The 18,890-nt window shown below is 40.9% G+C and overlaps 1 protein-coding gene across 4 annotated transcripts in view; it reads left to right on the plus strand.

Annotated features, from left to right (window-relative positions):
• NR3C2 (nuclear receptor subfamily 3 group C member 2) overlaps nucleotides 1–18,890 on the plus strand; it is a 205,386-nt gene extending 186,496 nt beyond the window's left edge. For all 4 annotated transcript variants that reach the window (XM_027732834.2, XM_039391008.1, XM_039391010.1 and 1 more), the window contains exons 7-9: nucleotides 1,280–1,410; nucleotides 5,736–5,893; nucleotides 15,138–18,890. In XM_027732834.2, coding sequence (XP_027588635.1) covers nucleotides 1,280–1,410; nucleotides 5,736–5,893; nucleotides 15,138–15,293 — 445 coding nt within the window. In that variant the 3' untranslated portion in view covers nucleotides 15,294–18,890. The remainder of the gene's footprint in view (nucleotides 1–1,279; nucleotides 1,411–5,735; nucleotides 5,894–15,137) is intronic.

An 18,890-nucleotide genomic window follows, 5' to 3' on the forward strand; every position in this document is an offset into this window, starting at 1 on the left:
GAGTCCACTTTATTAGTATTAAGGAGGAAAATAAAATCTGCTCTGGCAGTAGTGAAATGAAACACCAGGAAGATTATGTCAGTCTTTGTTTGCACACAGTATGATTCTTCTCTTTCACCAGCCAATTTGTATATTTGAAAAGGCAGTTGCTTGGTTAAAATAACGAGCTGAACTTCATCCAATTCCATCCAATTCCCCAGTTATGTGAAAAAAATGTTAGAATATAGACAATTGGTTTTGAGAAATTAAAAAAAAATGTGGTGGTCAATGAACAATTATAGCACCTCATCTAAGTACCCAGACAGATAGATAGATAGATAGATAGATAGATAGATAGATTGATTGATTGATTGATATGTATGTATCACAGTTTCAGTTAAAATGGGCAATTCTCATTGACTGATTGCTGTAGTTGTGGATTGGGATGGCAGCTTTAGAATTTTAGCAAAAATTCTAACTAATTCTGCCCGAAACTTTGGCAGGATAGGTTAGCCTAGGATTATGTCAGAGAAGAGAGATGAGGTCTAAAGCTAAATTTATGAAAATGAATTTAAAGAAAAAAATAAGTTACCTAGGATACAAGTCATGTATCCGAACTAGTTTGTGATTTAACAGGCAAAAGTCTGTGTTAATAAATGATTTTCTTGTCTTACATACTCCTTTATTCCAGATTATTTTAGATTATTATTTTGGAAAAAAAATACCCATTAGTTTTGAATATTTCAGTTTGTTCAGTTTGAACAAGATATGTCAACTGATGGGAGAGTGTATCATTTAGAACATGTATGCACTGGGTGTAAGTTCCTCTGTTGCACCACTTCTGACCTCTTCAGCAGGCATGTTTCCATCAACCAGAGCAGAGCTGCACAAGCACTGACAATTCAAATACATTTTAAAACATTTTTTCCAGTTCATTGACACCAACAGTGTATAAAACTCTCATTACGTTTGTTGCTATTCCTTTTAGGGGAGTGGATGTTAATGTTGCCTTTGGTCTGCTGGGTAGTGAAGTGAACTCCTACAGCATTGCACATGGTGTAGGAGCAAGGTGATGCCCAGGTCTCCCAAAGTTCACAGGGACCAGGCAGCCCTCCGGGGATGGCAGGGCTCCAGCTTCTACTCTGTGTTCCTCAACTCCTTTACGGTGTCTCCTCCTGACCTCTGTGTGATCAGCTCTTGGTTTCTAGGTCACACCTCACTTTCCTCGTGTGTGGCCTCCCCCACGCATGTTGTGCTCTCCCATATTTATCCTCTGGATTTTGTTTCTCTTTCTTTGCAGGGAGCGGATGCGCCAGTCTGCGATGTTTGAACTGTGCCAGGGGATGCACCAGATCAGTCTGCAGTTTGTCCGCTTGCAGCTCAGCTTTGAGGAGTACACTATAATGAAAGTTTTGCTGCTGTTAAGCACAGGTAAGTTGGATTCGTGGTTACATGGGAATACTTGAAAATATTCCAGTTCACAGAGAGATGCAGTGATTTTAACTATGTGATAAAAGTACCGAACTGTTTCCAGCTGGGCTGCAGGAATAAGCCTAGGTTTATGTCTTGGGGTTTATCTGCAGTTAGCACGGGAAGTGTCTTTGCAATTTGAAAGTGTCCCACACATTGGAGGGACAGGAGTGGACAGGCACGGGACTTTGGCCCTCTGCTCCTTAGGGGAACCACATGAGTAGACCAGACATGCCAAGAAAGTGCTGCAGCTGTAGGGACTGAGGCAAAATCCCTGCTCAACATTCAAAGCCACCAAAGTTTAGCTGACTTTGCATTACCTTCAAGATCGAAAGATGTGCATTGCCAGTACGGCAGAACAGGTGATTTTGTAATGCCAAGTGATTTTAGAATGGTAAGCTCTTCTACAGGCTTCTGAAAGTTTAACAAATGACAGTACCTGCTTTATTTTTTTCTTGAGCGTCCTGCTTGGAGTTTTAAGGTACAAAATTACATCTTGTTGTTTGTTACAGCACCGTGTAGTAATTAGCATGTCTCTTGGTCTTATCTTACCGAAAATATTGAAAAACTCCTGTCCCAGTACAATTGTACAAATATACAGGCAGTTAGTACGTTACTTTTCCATCAGTCTTGATGAAAAAGCCAGTTACTTATAAACAAACTTTTCTCTGTAGAACCATGTTCCTTTTTGTGGGATCCACTTGGTGACATCATGATGAGCTAACACATCAGTTTGATGGGCAGACGTTCGTGATGTCACTTCAGTGAACTCACCAGGGAAGAATTCCCCTGACAGTAGGAGGCTGGAGGAGAGGAGGAGCAGCAGGAGATCAATTCCCCTGACAGTAGGAGGCTGGAGGAGAGGAGGAGCAGCAGGAGATCAATTCCCCTGACAGTAGGAGGCTGGAGGAGAGGAGGAGCAGCAGGAGATCAAAGGGGCCACTGTGCTTATTCTGGCCTTCATTCACAAGCTGTCAGCAGCGGGACACGGGGGCCAGGGGCTGCCAGGGCTCATGTTGCACAGAGCACCTCCCTGTTTGGTGGTGAGTGGAGCCCTCTGAGATCCTGCTGCCTTCTCCCATCACCTGCTGCCAGAGATGAGGGAAGAAGCAAATGGCAAGCGGGAGGAATGAGTTGTGCAGCACTGGCCAGTGCCCATCGCTGAAACCACTAGAGACCAGAGCAGATGGGTGCAGTGGCAGATTCAGGCACCCAGGAGCCTCCCAAGTCCCCATCCATGGCATAGGCATGTTGGCTGCAGGAACAATTTGGTGCCTACAAAGGGATTTGCAGCATCCAACAAAGCTGAGTGGCCACCCCTTTGGGTGAGGTGCTGGGATGGGCACTTTCTCCGTCCCCACAGTGCCTTTTGCCCATCCCATCAAGCTGGTAGCTCCGTGGTTAAAGTACCTGCCCTTGAGGGAGGTCGTGAAGCCGCAGTTCCTGTCCATGCTGGAGGGGATTTGCATCAGCTAACAGAAACCTCTTGGAGCTGTAAGTTTTTTGGGCCCAGCTGTCTCCCTCCCTCCTTCTGATTGAAGCTGTTCCAGCTCGCTGGGATGGGGAGAGACACTGCTGGTTGGGGAGCACTTTCTGTCCTGGCCCACAGAACCTGACCTCCAGGTCCCACTCCACCAAGGGGTGGAGGAGATGGTCTGCCAGTGAAACAGGAACAGTGGGGAGTTGATACACTCCAGGGTTGCCCTGAGGGGTAAGTGGGCTTTTTTAAAGATTGCCACTCGGGGTCTTTTCAGAAGCAACTAGCAGTGCTTAACGTGGATGTGCTCAGGGGGGTTGGCTCCCAAAACGTTCCTGAGAGAGTGTCTGGATTGGAGATCTGCCTCTGCAACTTTTTAATCAACCCTAAAGGGGGAGAATCTTTAGAAAAAGAACCTGAAGGCATTCTAAAAATGTAGCAAAGTGTCTTTAAGCTAGGTATTTATTATTCTACCCTCTTGAGAGTATAAACTAATGAGTTATTGCAAGAATCTGTTAGGTGAGATCAGCCTGGCCAATTAACATCAGTGAGCTGGGTCCCTTTGAAACATACACCACGGTCACTAGAAAACCTGCTAAAAATAGTTTGTTTTGAGAGAATCAGGATATTTATGAGAGAGAGAGAAGAATGAAATGGAAATGAAGACAGTAACAAAACCCAGAAAGTGTCATGTGAAGGGCAGCAAACCTGTTTTTGAATGATTGCACCTTTGTACAGTCTTATGACAGAAAACACCAGGTTTGTTTTCATTTAATTTTTTTTATTGAATCATGTGATGAGCAGAGTACAGGTTATTCTGAAACTTTCATGGCGACCACATCAAGGAAGTTTCACTCCATTTACATGTGGAAGAAACCACACATTACAACTCAATTGTTTTCTTGCTTTCCACAGACCATAGATTTTGGGAGCTTGCCAACAGCATTGCTGCATTTAATAAGTAAAATCAGAAACACTGGGCAAATCTCCAGAATTTCATGTTTTACTTGAGTTCTCTTTATTTGTGGTCTTTCTTTCTTTCTTAATAATCTGGCTGGGGTGATGGTATAATAATTTTCAGACAGAACAGTAAAATACATAGTAGTAGACAAAGAAAGAGTGACTCTGACAGTCTTTAAGCAGCATGTAGGAATACAGGCCTGTAAATATTAAAGGAACTGTAAAGCCCATGTAGATTTGTGTAAGGGCCACAGAATGCCCTGTTGGCTTTAGTCATCTTGATGGGTGCCTCTGTATTCATCCAACTTGAACTGAATGTATAGATTTGTTCCAGACAGTTTCTTTTATCTGTCAGCTGTTTGCATCTATAATTTAAAAATTAAATATTATGTTCATTTAATATGAATATACAGTGTTTATATTGTGATTATATAATATAAATATATAATATTTACCAAGAAGTAGTCAGAATGGTGTATTATCTCCTAGGCTTTTTCTAAAGATTCTTCCTTGTGCCCCCTTCCAGCACTTGATGGTCTCAAGTCCTTGCTGTTCTTATGGTGGTACAGCTCCTCCTTGTTTTGCATTGCTAAATTGCTCTGGGAGATATTGATGCTTTTTCTTAAAGCTTCAACTCTGGAGCTGTTTGGGTGGTTGTTACATGCTTATAATGTGGTTTCAGTGGGATAGAGGGCAGTTAACGGGATCGCAAAGAGAAGGGAATGGATGAACAAGACAATTTCTGTCAAGATGTTAAGTCAGGATAAGCTAAATTGGAAGATCACCTTTTTTTTTTTCTTTGCTTTTTTCATAGATAACTTCCCATTTAGCTTATTTTGACATGAGTTTTCTGGCTTGCTTAGGAAGTAAACTCATTCCTGTTACAGTGTAGTATTATATCTTCTTTCAGTGGACTACCATTGGGAAATACAGAGAAAAAAACATTCCATGGTCAAGCAGTGTTCAACCAATTCAGATACTAAACACCAGAACATATTGAGTAATGTTATAAATAACCTCTTTGGGATTTTCATAAGGATCTGATCCTAATAAGCCATTTCTCTTTGGGGCAGAACCTGCTGGAGTGCAACAGTATTTGCAACCTGCTTTTGTAATTAGCCTTGCTGACATCAGTCACAGTAAAAAGTATCAGAAAACTCTAGTTTTAGCCCTTCTGTGAAATGATGATTCCCTGATCCTGATTCCATCTCCCTCTGGCAGATGGAAACTTCATTAGGACACTACAAGTGCTTGCAACTGTATGTTGTGGTCAAACACTGGGTCGGGATGCCTGTTTGGAAAACAGTCTTCTGTTCTGTGCAGAATAATGGCTCTGTTTGTTCTAGGTGGTACACAGATGCTTGCTAACATTCAAAGAAGTTTTAGATCTTACTTGATGGCTTAAAAATGTGTCACTTGGTCTAGCATTTCTGCAGATAACAGCTGTAGTTCTGTACTTTCTCCTCCTCTGCCAAGTGTGGGGAATCATTCAAGAATGATAAATCACGTCTTCAACTTTTAAAAAAAATATCCTTGATCCATCTGCCTTTTTTTATGTGGTTGGATTGTATTAAAAACAGTTCAGACATGAGGTTAGCATGTGTCATATTTCTGAGATATTATCTTGTCCTCTGCCACAGCTTCTGCAATCACACATCTGGAGAGGATGCCTGAATCGCTTGAAAATCTGTATGATGTTGTTGCTCCCTTACCAGTGTCTATAAAATTATGGACTTTGCTTAAAGATTTAATTCCTTCATCCATTAACTTGTGTAACTGTTTAAGTATGCACATCAAAAGAATAAGCAATGCAGTTAATATTAATTTAAGACTGTCTTTTCAATGACAGTTCCCAAGGATGGTCTCAAAAGCCAAGCTGCATTTGAAGAAATGAGGGCAAATTACATTAAAGAACTAAAGAAGATGGTAACTAAATGTCCAAGTAACTCTGGGCAAAGCTGGCAGAGATTCTACCAACTGACTAAACTTCTTGACTCCATGCATGATGTAAGTATAACTCCTCAGGGAGTGCAGAAAAGTTAAGCAAAAAATCTCTCCGTTAAGGTAAACCAGTAGTCTTTAACTGTGTTAACTGATAAGGAAGAAAAAAGTGAAATTCTTTTTAAAGGAACATCTGAGAGAAGCTGTTAGATGAATTTAAGGACAAGTGCCAAGTAAAATAAGAAGATATAAGTCATTAAGGGCTGGGTCCTGACGCCTTCTCCTAAGTTAAATGGTGGCGTGTTCCTCCAGTGATTCACATAAGGTCAGAGCTGTTGGTGGGGCCACAGGCTGTGCAGCAGGAGAGGGGACGTGAGCTGTGATCCTCTTGGACACAGTGCGAGTGCGCCACGTGGAGTATCCGTGAGTCGCTTCCCAGAGAAAGGTGCCGGATTAGTGTCACGCATCTCACATGCCTGATGTGCTAACAAATGTTAATTTAATTTAGTCATCTTTTACAGCTGGGATTGTAATAAGGATGACTTTAAAAGGTGTATTAAGATCTTGAAGCCATCTTGGGTATTTGAAGCTTTATTTAAGTTTTTCAAGTACAAGATTCCTTGTTAGGTTATTTCTACTCTGCTCTGCCTCATTCCACTGCGAGGTGCTTGTTTTACATGTGCCAGGTGTGAGATGTGGTGAATGACATGGGAAACGAAAGCTTTAGTCTCAAAGCACCCCAGCTGTTGATGCCTCCTCCCAGAGTGACTCTGAGGGGCTGTGGCAGATGCACGGAACCAGCTCGTGATTTCAGAAGGGGTATCCATAATGTTGAGCTGTTTAGTAGGGAGCAACCTGGTTCTAGCCAGGTAAGGGCAAAGATTTACCTCTCCAGGTGCTTTGAGCAGCAGCAGGACTCTGTGCAGTCCCCATAGAGGACCCAGGTGCTATGGTCTCCCCAAACTGAGGGGTTTTCCCAGTGCCCCCTGAGAGTGCCCTGGGGACCAGCCCATTGCCTGGGCCAGCAGGGCTGGCACCCATCCTCCCTGAAGCTGTGCCACCGTGCAGCAAGTGACAGGAGACTCCTGGGGCCAGTGAATGTGACTTTTAGTTGTGTTTGGGTACATGAGAGGAGGGCTCCTGTGAGCAGAGGCTGAAGCCCTGCAGCACGGTGATCACCTCCTAGTAAAAAATGGTAAACTGCAGCAAAAGGGAAGACTGTCCCACTCCACCTTGGGTGGGCAGGGAAGGAACTTTTCTGCATGAAAAACCTACTGCACAAATAACCTACTGCTTATAAATGTATTTCTTTGTACTTGACTTAAATTTCATTTTGTAGAGACAGTACAGTACAGTGCACTTCAGGTCAAAGCAGTATAAGAGCCTAAGGTCTGTTTACAGAATGTACATATGGAATTATTTTTCAAATATTGTTCTGTTGTTCATTAAAACATTGCAAATCTTAGTGGGAGGCAGGGAGAGTATTATTAGTACTGCAGTAATAGCTCATTCTTCAGAGATCAGGTTTCACTTGCTCGGTGCCAGCAAAGGAAGTTGTAGTGTTTTAGTGGAAAGAAAAGGGGTCAGTGATAAAATCGTTTGCAAGAATTCACATCTGAACCTGGAGGCAGCATAACAAACCCCTGCATTTATGGAGTTTTCTAATCCTCTTCAGGATAGGCAGTGTCTGTGATTTGTTATTGTAATGGGTGTGTTTGTGAGGTTAAGGTGACTGGATGACAGGCTTGCGCTTACTGAGAATGCTACCGTGTCCTACAGACATTTTCCAAAACACAGCATTAACCATTGGGAGCTGAACTAACCAGAGGAAGCAGACTGCTCCTGCATTTTATTTAATTTTTAATTAAGCTATTTTTACATTACTTTTGTTTTAATAGAGCACTTTGTTTCAAAGGACTTTTTAAAGAAAGTCCCATTGTCAGCATTCTCCGTTAAAAAGGCTGGTTGTCTGCACAACAGTGCTTCCTTTCAGAGACGATGCTGGAGACTTGTTCAACAAAGGCACTTGTTTATTTTTTCTCTTTAAAACTGATTTTTGGCTTTTTTGGTTTTGAAATCCATCAGAATAAATTTAGAGTAGCAATAATATTAATGAGAAGTGAGAATTATTATTCTCTCCCTACTGCCTGTTAGTGCAGAATTTCTCCGTTCAATTGATGTAAATGCAAATGCTTCTCAGTTCCTTAGTACAGGAGGAGTGTGTTTTCAGCTGTCACCCATGTATTTTTAACTTACTCCATTATAATTTTAGAGGATCAGTATATATTTGGTGCTGAGCAATCTAGCTGGAGCTGAGGGCCCCATGTTTACATGCTGCTGTGGCCACAGCATTGGCATTTGCAGGGCCAAGCCTGAAGGGACTGACTGGTGCAGAATTCATGCATGCTCAACCCTCCTGCTGCATCCAGCTTTTCCATCAGAGCAGAGCAGCTTCTCATCACTTGTGGAATTCTCTTTACCTGAGTGTAGCGACAAACAATAAAAAAACCTTCTCCTTTGCACCTTCACACTTGCTTTCATCGACCTCATTTTTGAGTAGTCTTTCTGAGGACTATGTGAAACAAAGTGCATGGAAATAACAGTGTGCTTGGCTTATATAATATGAGGAAGAAAAAGAAACCCAAACAAGATGGTTTTATTTTACATTGCTCAGTATACTAAATCACTCATCCACGCAGTGAACATATGTGCAGGTAGAAGAGTGCCGAGCTGAGGAAAAACAGACATTTTCAAGAAGGCCAGGTCTAGGCACTTAAGTGTTTTAAAACATCAGCAACTTTATTTAATGATCCATAAAGCCTCAAAGCACCAAAAGTGCAACCGAAATATAAGAGATCGAAACCCATCCCGAGCAGACAAGATGAACAGGGTTTAGCGCACGTGTGTGTGCACACCTGTGCTCGCCCCTAGGAGCCCTGGCATCTGTGTCACTGCTGCCCTGCACCAAAATGCTCTTTATTTGCATGATGCAGTGTGGAAGCAGTGGTTGCTGATGCAGCAGGCACAGGCTGACAGCGTCTGTCCAGTTGCACAGTGTGCCCTTCCTCTCCCTCGGCGCGAGGTGACAGAGAGGAGGAGGGTGTTGCTGTTTACTTGCTGTTGTGCTGTGGCTCAGCGTTGATTGTGTGGTTGGACCCCAGCATGAGTAGCTTCTGGGAGCACTGAGGGCAGCAAGGCAATCAACATAGCATCCCTGGAAGTGTTCAGAAAACACGCAGATGTGGCACTGACGGACATGGTTTAGTGGTGGACCTGGCAGTGCTGGGTTAGCGGTTGGACTTGATGATCTTTGAGGTCTCTTCCAACCTTGATGATTTAGTGATGCCGTGTTTCCTGTGTTTCCTTCTTGTAGTGATTGTATTTCTTACCACTGTGGCTGGCTCACGTGCATCATTTCCCAAAGCAGCCTTATGTGTTAAAGAACTGCAGCGTAGCGAGGACAACCCACCTCTCTACCCAGAACATAAAGGTTTCGGTCTTGTGCCCATGAATGGCCATGGGCATTTTGGGGAGAGATGCATATGCAGCACTTGGATGTAGGTGAACTGCCTTATGGGATCAGACAAACGGCATGCAGGAACATTAGAAACAGATGTACTGCACATGGTATCAGAAACTTCATTTGGATCCTCCTCAGCATCTCCTGTTAGCTTTGGCAGGGAGGGTTGTATCTTGCATGGCAAGCCTCATTTCATATAGAGACCATAGTGTATGGTTAGGCAGTTTGCAGAACAAAAGCTGAATTTGGTTTCAATCTGGCTGATACTAAACAGACTTTGAGTGAAGAGGGCTTTTGTTTCGATGCCATGACATTAAACCCTAATGTGAACCTTCCCCTTGTCTTGGCAAGGCAGCACCCTGCGCTGTCATTCGCTTGTTGACATTTTCTGCCAAACAAAAATAAATTCTTTAGGGCTCATGCTGCTGAATAATTAATTTTTTATGGTTCCTGAAGGGAATACTTTATAGCTGAGGTAGATCTTTCCATAGGCTGAGAGCGCCAGGATTTCACTCCCTGAAAAAGCTGACAGTGGGAAGAAGGGCACGGATCCTCGAGGGGCAGGTTTGCAAGGCATGCTGTGCTGGATGCAAATGTGCCTCTGCAGGTGCCTAATCCTGCAGATAGGAAGCTGCAGATGAGCCCCTCGGCTGTCACCAACACCTTTGGGTGCACTTACTTCTGCTACTGATTTGCTGAAGTTGTGTCCCACAGATGATGAGCTGTTTGGAGCCTTGTTTTAGTCCCAGTGCCTGAATTCTCAGGGTGAGCATTTTCTCTGTTTATTCAGAGGATAGATCCAGTCCCTACTCCCAGTGTGGCTCCTAGCAGAGCAGCAGCAATGTAGGAGTGTGCGAGGTGTGTGTTGCAGCAGCTAATGTGCATCTGTTAAGTAAGAAATTGATTCCCAGCTCCCTAATGTAGACAGAAGCTACTCTGAGAGGCTTCTTGCTCTGTTTGTGATGGTTGGATCTTTTTTCCTTCATGTTAATAGGTGTTTGTTGGAGAAGGGCAGAACCCTGCTACTGTTGATAGAAGAGCAAGGGAGAGTTGGTTCAAAATGTGCCTCGGCCAAGGGCTGAGGATGCTTCACTGGTGTTTGATGCTCTGGGTTTGCAAGCATCCTCTAGGCATACAAAATGAGTTTAACTCAGGTTCCCTCATGTCATGTCCTGGTGTCAAGTGCTGTGGTTTCAGCGTGCACGTGTTTATGAAGAGAACTCGAAGACATGAGTGCAGTTCCTCAATCAGAAATGCATTTGTCCAGGCAGAACTAGGGTTCACACTTCCTCTGGTCAGATACTGTTAGTCCCTAATCCATATGCATTTTATCCACCTTTTACTCCTTGCTAGCATGAGGTAAATACACCGCATAGGTGTGATCAGAGACTTCACCCCTCGGTCTTACCTTGTGTTCCCTGTATTTGTGGAAAGTTTTACTCTTGGGTTAAAGATCCATAGGCACCTAGGAATTGGCCACTGTGGGCAACAAAGGACATAGTTACTTCTGAGAATCAGCCTGGGAGCCATCCCAGGGGGGAATAACTTTATTCATGAGTCCTCAGAGTAATAATTAATTTACTTCATGGGATTTTCATAGGACTAGGAGCAAAAAGGAATATAGTGATAAGGGAATAATCAAGACCTGGTTGGCAGTGGTTTTCTTTAACCTGGTTGTTAAATCAGGAGCTTTGTATCCACTGCACAGAGGGGAAATACCAGGAAGTGACAGTAGTCCCAAACTCACCAAGGTCTCTTTGCTGGATGAGCAAAGAGCTGGGTGGGCAGAGACCCATTCGTGAAAGGGACAGAAAAAGATTTTGGAGTGCTTTTTTTAATATATATATATAAAGGAGAACACTGAGGTTTCTTACAGTAATAGCTGTAGCTAATAATAGGAAGAAATTACTCAGCATTGTGTTGTTACCCTAGTGCTGTCTTAATTGCAGTCTCAGTAGGCTTAATCACAAAGATGCTCCTGATAGAGAAGTGACTGTGGGCTTTCATACCTCGCTCAGAGATTCTGAGAGAATTTGAAGTCAGAAAACTTAAGCACAGAAATGTGCACCCTTGCAAATCCAACAGTTCTAACCATTTCTGGAAATGCAGAGGCATGGTGAGATTTCTAAACTAAAATAACTTCTTTTTGCTCTAAAAATTCTGCAAGTTCTCAAAGGTCACTGTAACTGTATTAAACTTCAGGGACTTCATTAAAGGATTAATTTTTTTTAATTATGGAGAACAGTATGGGTGAGAAAGTCCATTTTATGGAAACCCCGCCCTAATAACAGAAAATTACGTTTGATTAATACTCCTGTTTCTCAGAGGTGCTTAATACAGCATACAAATGCAAAGATTGATTAAGTAAAAATCTCAGAATTACTAAGACTGCTGTAGCCTTGAAAATGTTTAAGTGCAGCACACTCTCTGCAGGGTAGTGATGAGAGAAAGCTTCATAATTAATCACTGAAGTGGTGAAGGGTTACAGTGAGCAGCTGATCTGCTTGCTGGCAGAAGAGCTGTCATGTCTTGCAGCAGTCTGGGTGACATGGATGCGATTATTCTGACCTGTGTTTCTCCATCCCCCCAACCCAGCTCATGCTAACTTATTTAGTGGTATTTTCCCACCCAGAGAGGCTGCAGTCTCCATTCTGGGAGCCCAGCACTGCCCACCAGGGGCAGGCAGTACCTGAGCTCCCCTCCCCTGCACTCCCCTGATTCTACCATGTGTAGAGGGAGGCTTGGAGTGCTGTCAGAAGGTACTGAGCCATGTTTCATTGCCCTCTCCAGAGAGAGTTGAACACCTCCCTACTAAAGAGGATAGGAATAGTGTCCTGGTTGCATCCCAGGGAAACAGGAATTGTTTTTAGTCGTGGCCTTAAGTGCACTGTCTGTGCTCTGCTAGGCTGTAGCTCTTCAGAAGTGTGCTTCAGCAGCTGAAATAATTGAGATTGTAAAAGCAAATATGTTTCTAGTCACTACTTTCACTGCTTGTGAAAACAGTGGTGCTTTCGCTCTTCACTGCTTAATTGGAGTTGTCTTTTATGCTGTTGGACTGGAGGAGGTGTCAGCATTTTCGGTATAAACTACCAGAAGCAGAGAGTAAAAGAGATCAGGTAAAGTGTAGTCAGGAGTTCTCTGAGCACAGGGCTTTTACAAGCCTTTAAAAAACAACCAGAAGTATATTTGATCTAGGAAATCCATAAGCCACATTTAAAGGTGCTGGATAGCTTGCATTACCTTGCTTGTAACTTGTGGTGCATCAGTCGCTGTCACTGCAATGACAGAGCTTGTGTATTCCAAGAGAAAACAAAGGTTTTCATTTCCTTACTGAAGAGAAACCTTCTCTTTTAAAGCAAAAGACTAGCTAAATTATTTACCTGTTCAGACAGATGTTGCTTGGGATGCAGAGGCAGGGACTTAAATTTCAAAATTAGTATTGCCTGTGGAACCTGAATTTTTCCTCCCTTTAGTGCATCTTCATGCCAAGGCTGCTGGGCTGGCAGGGAGGGAGGACACCTTTGAAAATGTATGAGAAGCACGCCTGCAGTAGAGAGCACTGCTCATGGCACAGTTTTCAGCCTCTCAGCTTTCTCTGTCTGACCTTATCTTAGTGTTTACGTTTTAGTATTTCTGAGTTGGCCTTCAATTCTCCCACATTCATTCCTCTTTATTTTAAAATAATGCTTCCCCAGCCCCAAAAGCCATGCAGCTTTTAAGGGTGAAGTTAAAAAGATCCTGACCGCAGCCCTGTGTTCCTGGTGACACGCATGGTCACATGTGTGACACACATGCTTCCTATTACTCCCATTTTCTTTAAGTGGATGATTATTGTCAAGTATGTTAAAGCTGCTAATTTACCTAAGAAAGAAAAGATCAAATGTTTTAGCAGACTAAGTAGGTATAGAAAATATATTATCTTTGAGGCTTCAAAGCCAAGTGTTACATGATAGGAGGGGTTTTCTTTTAAATTGTTTTGTAAACTTAACCTTTTTCCTCTGTGGTGAGACTCATAATGTGCTATGCTGTGAGCATATCCATGATGGCATCCTGATTTTCACCCACTGGACTGCTCACTCATTTATTGAATAGAATAGATTGCGCTTCCTTCATTAATGTTATTATTCTTCATTTCCCCTTGTCTGTCTATTCACCAGACATACATACCTACTGGATACTACTAAAAGCTTGCAAAGAAGTCAGAATTAGTAATTTCTACTTAGGCTTTCCTGTAATACCTGTCTCATTGCATTCAGAGGATTCACAGGAGTGCGATGAGGCAGGAATTAGCTTGTACTGCACAGAAGGCGAGCCATCAGCACAGTGAGGATGGTTGGCAGTGGAACAGAGGTGACCTCAACGAGTTTAGGAAAAGCAGCACATTCACCAGGTCATTGTCAAGACTGTGTTGGGGCGCAAAGCTTACTTTGCTTAGGTTCTGGTATTTGATGCCTGAGTGGTGATTACACCAAAAGAGTTTCCTTTACTTTGGTTTTGTGTTGTTTGGAATATTTTTGGCACGCAGTTACTGAATACAGTAACAACTTCCTCCTAATGGGTAAAGTAAACCTTTGAACATCAGCATTTTTTTCCCTTGAAAACCAGATTATGTCTGTGCTACTTATTTAGGCATGCATCTGTTTAATTAATTAGCATTGCTTCATGACATGCCAGATCATCGGGAATGAACTAAGCCACAGCAGACAGACTCACATAGTGCTCAATAGCAGAAAGTCATGTGTTTGAATGATCTCAGCACTTCTCTGTGATGTTCATAAATTGCTTACATGTTTGTGAGAACAGCTGTGAAAGTCCTGAAAATAAGCAATAAGGTATGGAGCTACAGGATGGTAGTGTTGCTGTCCATATTTTTTTATTTATTTCTGCCTTCCAGAAGTCCACTTTTATTTGCTCTGTCTTTAACAGGGGCTTTACAGCAGAGTGCAAATCCACATGTTAAGAACTGAAACGACAAACTTGTGTTTGATAAATTACACCAGCAGAAGTGGTTTAAGTCTTTGCAAGGGCATAGGCCACCAAAATTAAGCTGTGCTTAACTTTTGAATTTTGAAATAGCAGACACTCTAGCTTTTCTTTAATCACACAACACAGTGATTTGCTGAACTGCAGTGGAAGTTCATACACTGAAATCTGGACGCACTTCATTCACGGGTACCTCAGAAGCTGACGTGCCTCTGCCTCTTGACAGAAAGATTGCAAAGAGTCCAAAGTACTGGAAGGCTTTAGGAGGTGCATTTAGATCACAGCCACAAAAAAAAACGTGTACACTGTGATGGTGTAAAACCTGAAATGCCACCATGTGACACAGCATTAGTGTTGAGCTGAAAACATCAGCTGCTCTGGCAGTTGTAGGTTGCAGGCCCTGGAGAATGCACTGAAGTTAAGCAAATAATCTGATTTAATGAATGTGTGTCCCCCTGAAATCTAGAGATACAATAGTTTATTGCTGATCTTTTCCCTCTGGGCAGAAGGCTTTATTTTCATAGATAGTGAGTACCTAAAGTTTTCATGGTGGCCAGTTGCTATTAGTGAAATGAAAAGTGCAGTTAGGCTGAAAAATCAAATCTGTGGTATCTTGGTTTTCCCTAGTTCACTGATTTTTAATGAGTTAAATAGCCCTTTGGCACTGGAGTTCTTTTGTTTGCTTTATAACCCTATAAATGGACTGCCAAGTCAGATGCCATGTCTTGAATCAATTATCAATAAGCTGTTGTTTGCATGCAAAAATCTGTGTGTTTTTCCTAAAAAGTGTTTCTTTCTGTATTTCAGCTTGTTAGTGACTTATTGGAATTCTGCTTCTACACCTTCCGAGAGTCTCAGGCACTGAAAGTAGAGTTTCCAGCCATGCTGGTGGAAATCATCAGTGACCAGCTACCAAAGGTGGAATCTGGGAATGCCAAGCCCCTGTACTTTCACAGGAAGTGATAGAAAATGTCTTAAATGGAAGAACTTTGCCTTAAGTTTCCCTGTGTTATTCCACACCCATGAAGGACCCAAGAAACCATATTTTAAACATGCTATTTACACTCGTTCAGCAGTCTCTGAATAGTCTAAAATCATAAGAAGGGTTTGGGGAATGGAAAGCAGTTGACTTGGATTTGGCAAGACCTAGATGTTTGGAAACTACCCCATAACCCTAAAACACTTAGAAAATGTTCCTGTTCCTCTGGATGAAAAGCCATATCTAGTCAATAACTCTTTGATTTTGATATTTTAACAGATGGAGTTTTAAATATGCCATGTAGTTTCTGGTATTGTTTGCTTGTTTTAAAAGGGTTCGAGAACTAATGAGAACTTTTTAAAGTTACCCTTGGTTTGCACATAAAACGTAAAGTCAATATGGGGCATTAATATTCTTTTCTTGTAAAAAAAAACAAACAAAAACTATATATATACACATATATACACACACACAAACCCTAACGTGTAAAGTAATAACAGAACATTTGGTGTGGAATACTCTGTTATCCCCACCTGTGGCATTTGTTATCCCATGTTATCCCATCATAGATGATATACACTGTGTTAAGTGTCCATTTACTATTTAATTAAAAAGGATAAGATGTGAAAAACAAATGCCCTGGTATCGATTTATAGTATCTATTGTGCTGGCTTTACAAATAATTTTTTGCAGTCTTTTGCTGTACTGTACATTGCTGTATGTATAAATTGTGAAGGACCTGAAATAAGGTGTAAGGAACTTTTGTAAATGAGACAAAAAAATCTTTAATGGTTAATAGGATGAACGGGAAAGTATTTTTGAAAGAACTCTATTTTGCTGGAGACTATTTAAGTACTATCTTTGTCTAAACAAACAAGGTAATTTTTTTGTAAAGTGAAATGTTCTGCATGCATAATGAACCGTTTACAGTGTATTTAAGAAAGGGAAAGCTGTGCCTTTTTTAGCATCATATCTAATTTACCATCCTACAGTATCTGTTGTAAATAACCACGCTTAACCTTTTCAGTTGTGTTTTAAGCCTTTCTATTTTCCTCTATATTTTTCTCCCTTTTTGTCTCTCTTGCAAGCGTATGTGACTCGAGCACATCTTAGAAATCCGTAGGAAACTACACGATGTTGTGTTTGCCACTTTACGGAGGTTTCATTTAACAAGACAAATTACGGTCTCTCTCCAAAGCTTTTACCAGCCTAATGATCTAGTGAGTTCTTACCCTCTATTCCCTTTCTCTCTCAGGGGAACGGGGGTGAGCAACATGTTGAATGATTTTTCTTTTTTTACTAAGGTTTCCCAGATTGATTGTGGTTGGTTTTTTTTTTCCTTTGAATACTGGATATATGAAACATCTTAAAAGGTCAGATTATTATTTCAGAGAGGGGAGGGCGATTTCTGATTGTGATGAAGGGAACATGCAGATCATTACAGTAAGTATACCGAAGACGTTTGTTCTGGTGAGAGGGATGGGTAAGGTATTGATATGGGCAGATTAGCTGAGTAGAATTTTTAGTGACAAACTAAAAAGCATGTACTTTTCTAAGCACTTTTGTAATAATCAGAATACATCTGAGAAGACAAATGTTCACACTACAAGTTCAACTCAGTTGGTCTGATTTTGTCTCAAAAATGTTTTCTCTAGAATAAGACTGCAAAGAAAAGAATTTTTGAGGTGATTTTCACTATGTCACAATTTATAAGCGAATACAAAATTTTGGAGTAGAATAGAGGACAGGTGAACTTTTCTGAGGCACAACTGTTGCTACCACATGCTCATGTTTAAATAGAATAGTTTTTCAGAGTCCTAATCTGTAGTGTTCTCTCTGGGTGCCACTGATATTTCTGAGCCCTAGTGTGTCCCTTGGCCGGTCGGAATGTAGCATTTCTTGTAAATGGTGGTCAAATTAAGAATTCTACACCCTTTCTGAACCCAAATTTTGAGGTGCACTTTGGTGCACTGAAGACAGTCAGCGCTACTTGTCTTTTTAAATGACACCTGCCTTATGCAATGGGTAATCTGTAAAGACTGTATTCAGAGAGGTTTTTTATATATAAATATATACATACATATATTATTTGCATTTTGGAAGTCTAATTCATAGGCAGATCTTTAAATACTGACCTGCACAGCAATATGAAAGCCAAACTTCCAACGTGAGATATACAGCATGCAGACTGGTTGTTTACAGTAAAGACACAGTCATACATCCATCTTTTAATTTACTTTTTTTTAAAAAGTCTAAAAGAGAAAATTTCAAAGCCAGGTTCTGGGTGAATACAGTCTGCAGCAGCTTTTTATATTAACAAAGTTACTGCCTCCTTTTCTGTCTCAGAGTAACTTTGCTTGACTAAAATAGCAAAGCCATATTCTACACTTCACTGTTAAATGCCTGTCCCAGTCCAAATTGTTGTCTGTTTTCTCCTATTTTTGTACCTTATTACTTTTAATCTTGGTTTGGTACAATTCATAATTCACAGAAACTTCATATAATTAAACACACTAAATTAGTTTTAAAAAGCAATTTATATCTTTATGCAAAAACGTATGTCTGTCTTTGCAAACAACTGTAAGCAGATTATAATAAATCCTTTACTTTAATCACCTGTTGTTTATGAAACCATTCATTGATTATTATTTTTTGCTAGAGATCATTGAAGTAATAGATACAATTGGATATAGATGTTGTAAGAGGCAGTATTCTCTCATCAAGGACACTTAAGCAGAATAGCCATCACTTTTTTTATCTAAACCTGTGTACAGGAAAAAAAAACAAAAACAAAAACCAACCCTAGTTTTTAGCTACCGGGAAGTTAGTTACGTTCTTTTGAATTTGTTTAGAATGAAATAGGCATTTGTCTCCTGCAAAATACAAGACAAACTATAACAGCTTTTAGAGGTGGGCTTTTGTTCATTGAGCTAAATTATTTTGTTGTAAGAAGGAACAGGGATATGCAGCAAGAGCATTGTATACACAGTTAAAATGTAAAATAGTGTTAATGTACTGCAGTGGGTATTTCAGGAATACTACACATCGTGCAACTTGAGCAGTTGCGCAGAGTAAAATAGAAAAGACTAAAGTTTGCAATATCAAAATCTTATTAAAAAGATACTTTACAATCAATAATGCAAAAAGCTAATTCACAGGGTGGTGTTTTTCACTGACTTGTTTAAACATTTATGAAATTAAACAATTCTACAGTTAATGCACTTTTAATTGTTTATTAAAGATTTGACTTTTTTTAGAGCAATGTTTTCAGCTGGAGGTCAATGACTTGATAAGACAGACAGCAGTTCTGAGGCCAGGAAGCTCAGAGGAATGTTTAAGAATTCTTGGAGTTTAAATAGATTCCTGGATGAAAAATAAAAGCAGCCAGCAGTATGGTGTAAACAGTAAAATCTATGCATAATGATGCATTTATAATTAGGGGTTTGCTTCTGTATGTTTAAAGCTTTTTAAATAAATAGAAAATATTGTTTGGTCTTTATGTTAATGTCTGCAAGTACCTATTTTTCTTTTTTTTATACAAATTGTACAAATATACATGAATTAAACTGGTTTGATTGCAA

Source organism: Pipra filicauda, unplaced genomic scaffold, assembly GCF_003945595.2.
Source record: "Pipra filicauda isolate LSUMZ 115617 unplaced genomic scaffold, ASM394559v2 scaffold8_size5757611_pilon, whole genome shotgun sequence".
In the NCBI taxonomy this organism is placed as follows: domain Eukaryota; kingdom Metazoa; phylum Chordata; class Aves; order Passeriformes; family Pipridae; genus Pipra; species Pipra filicauda.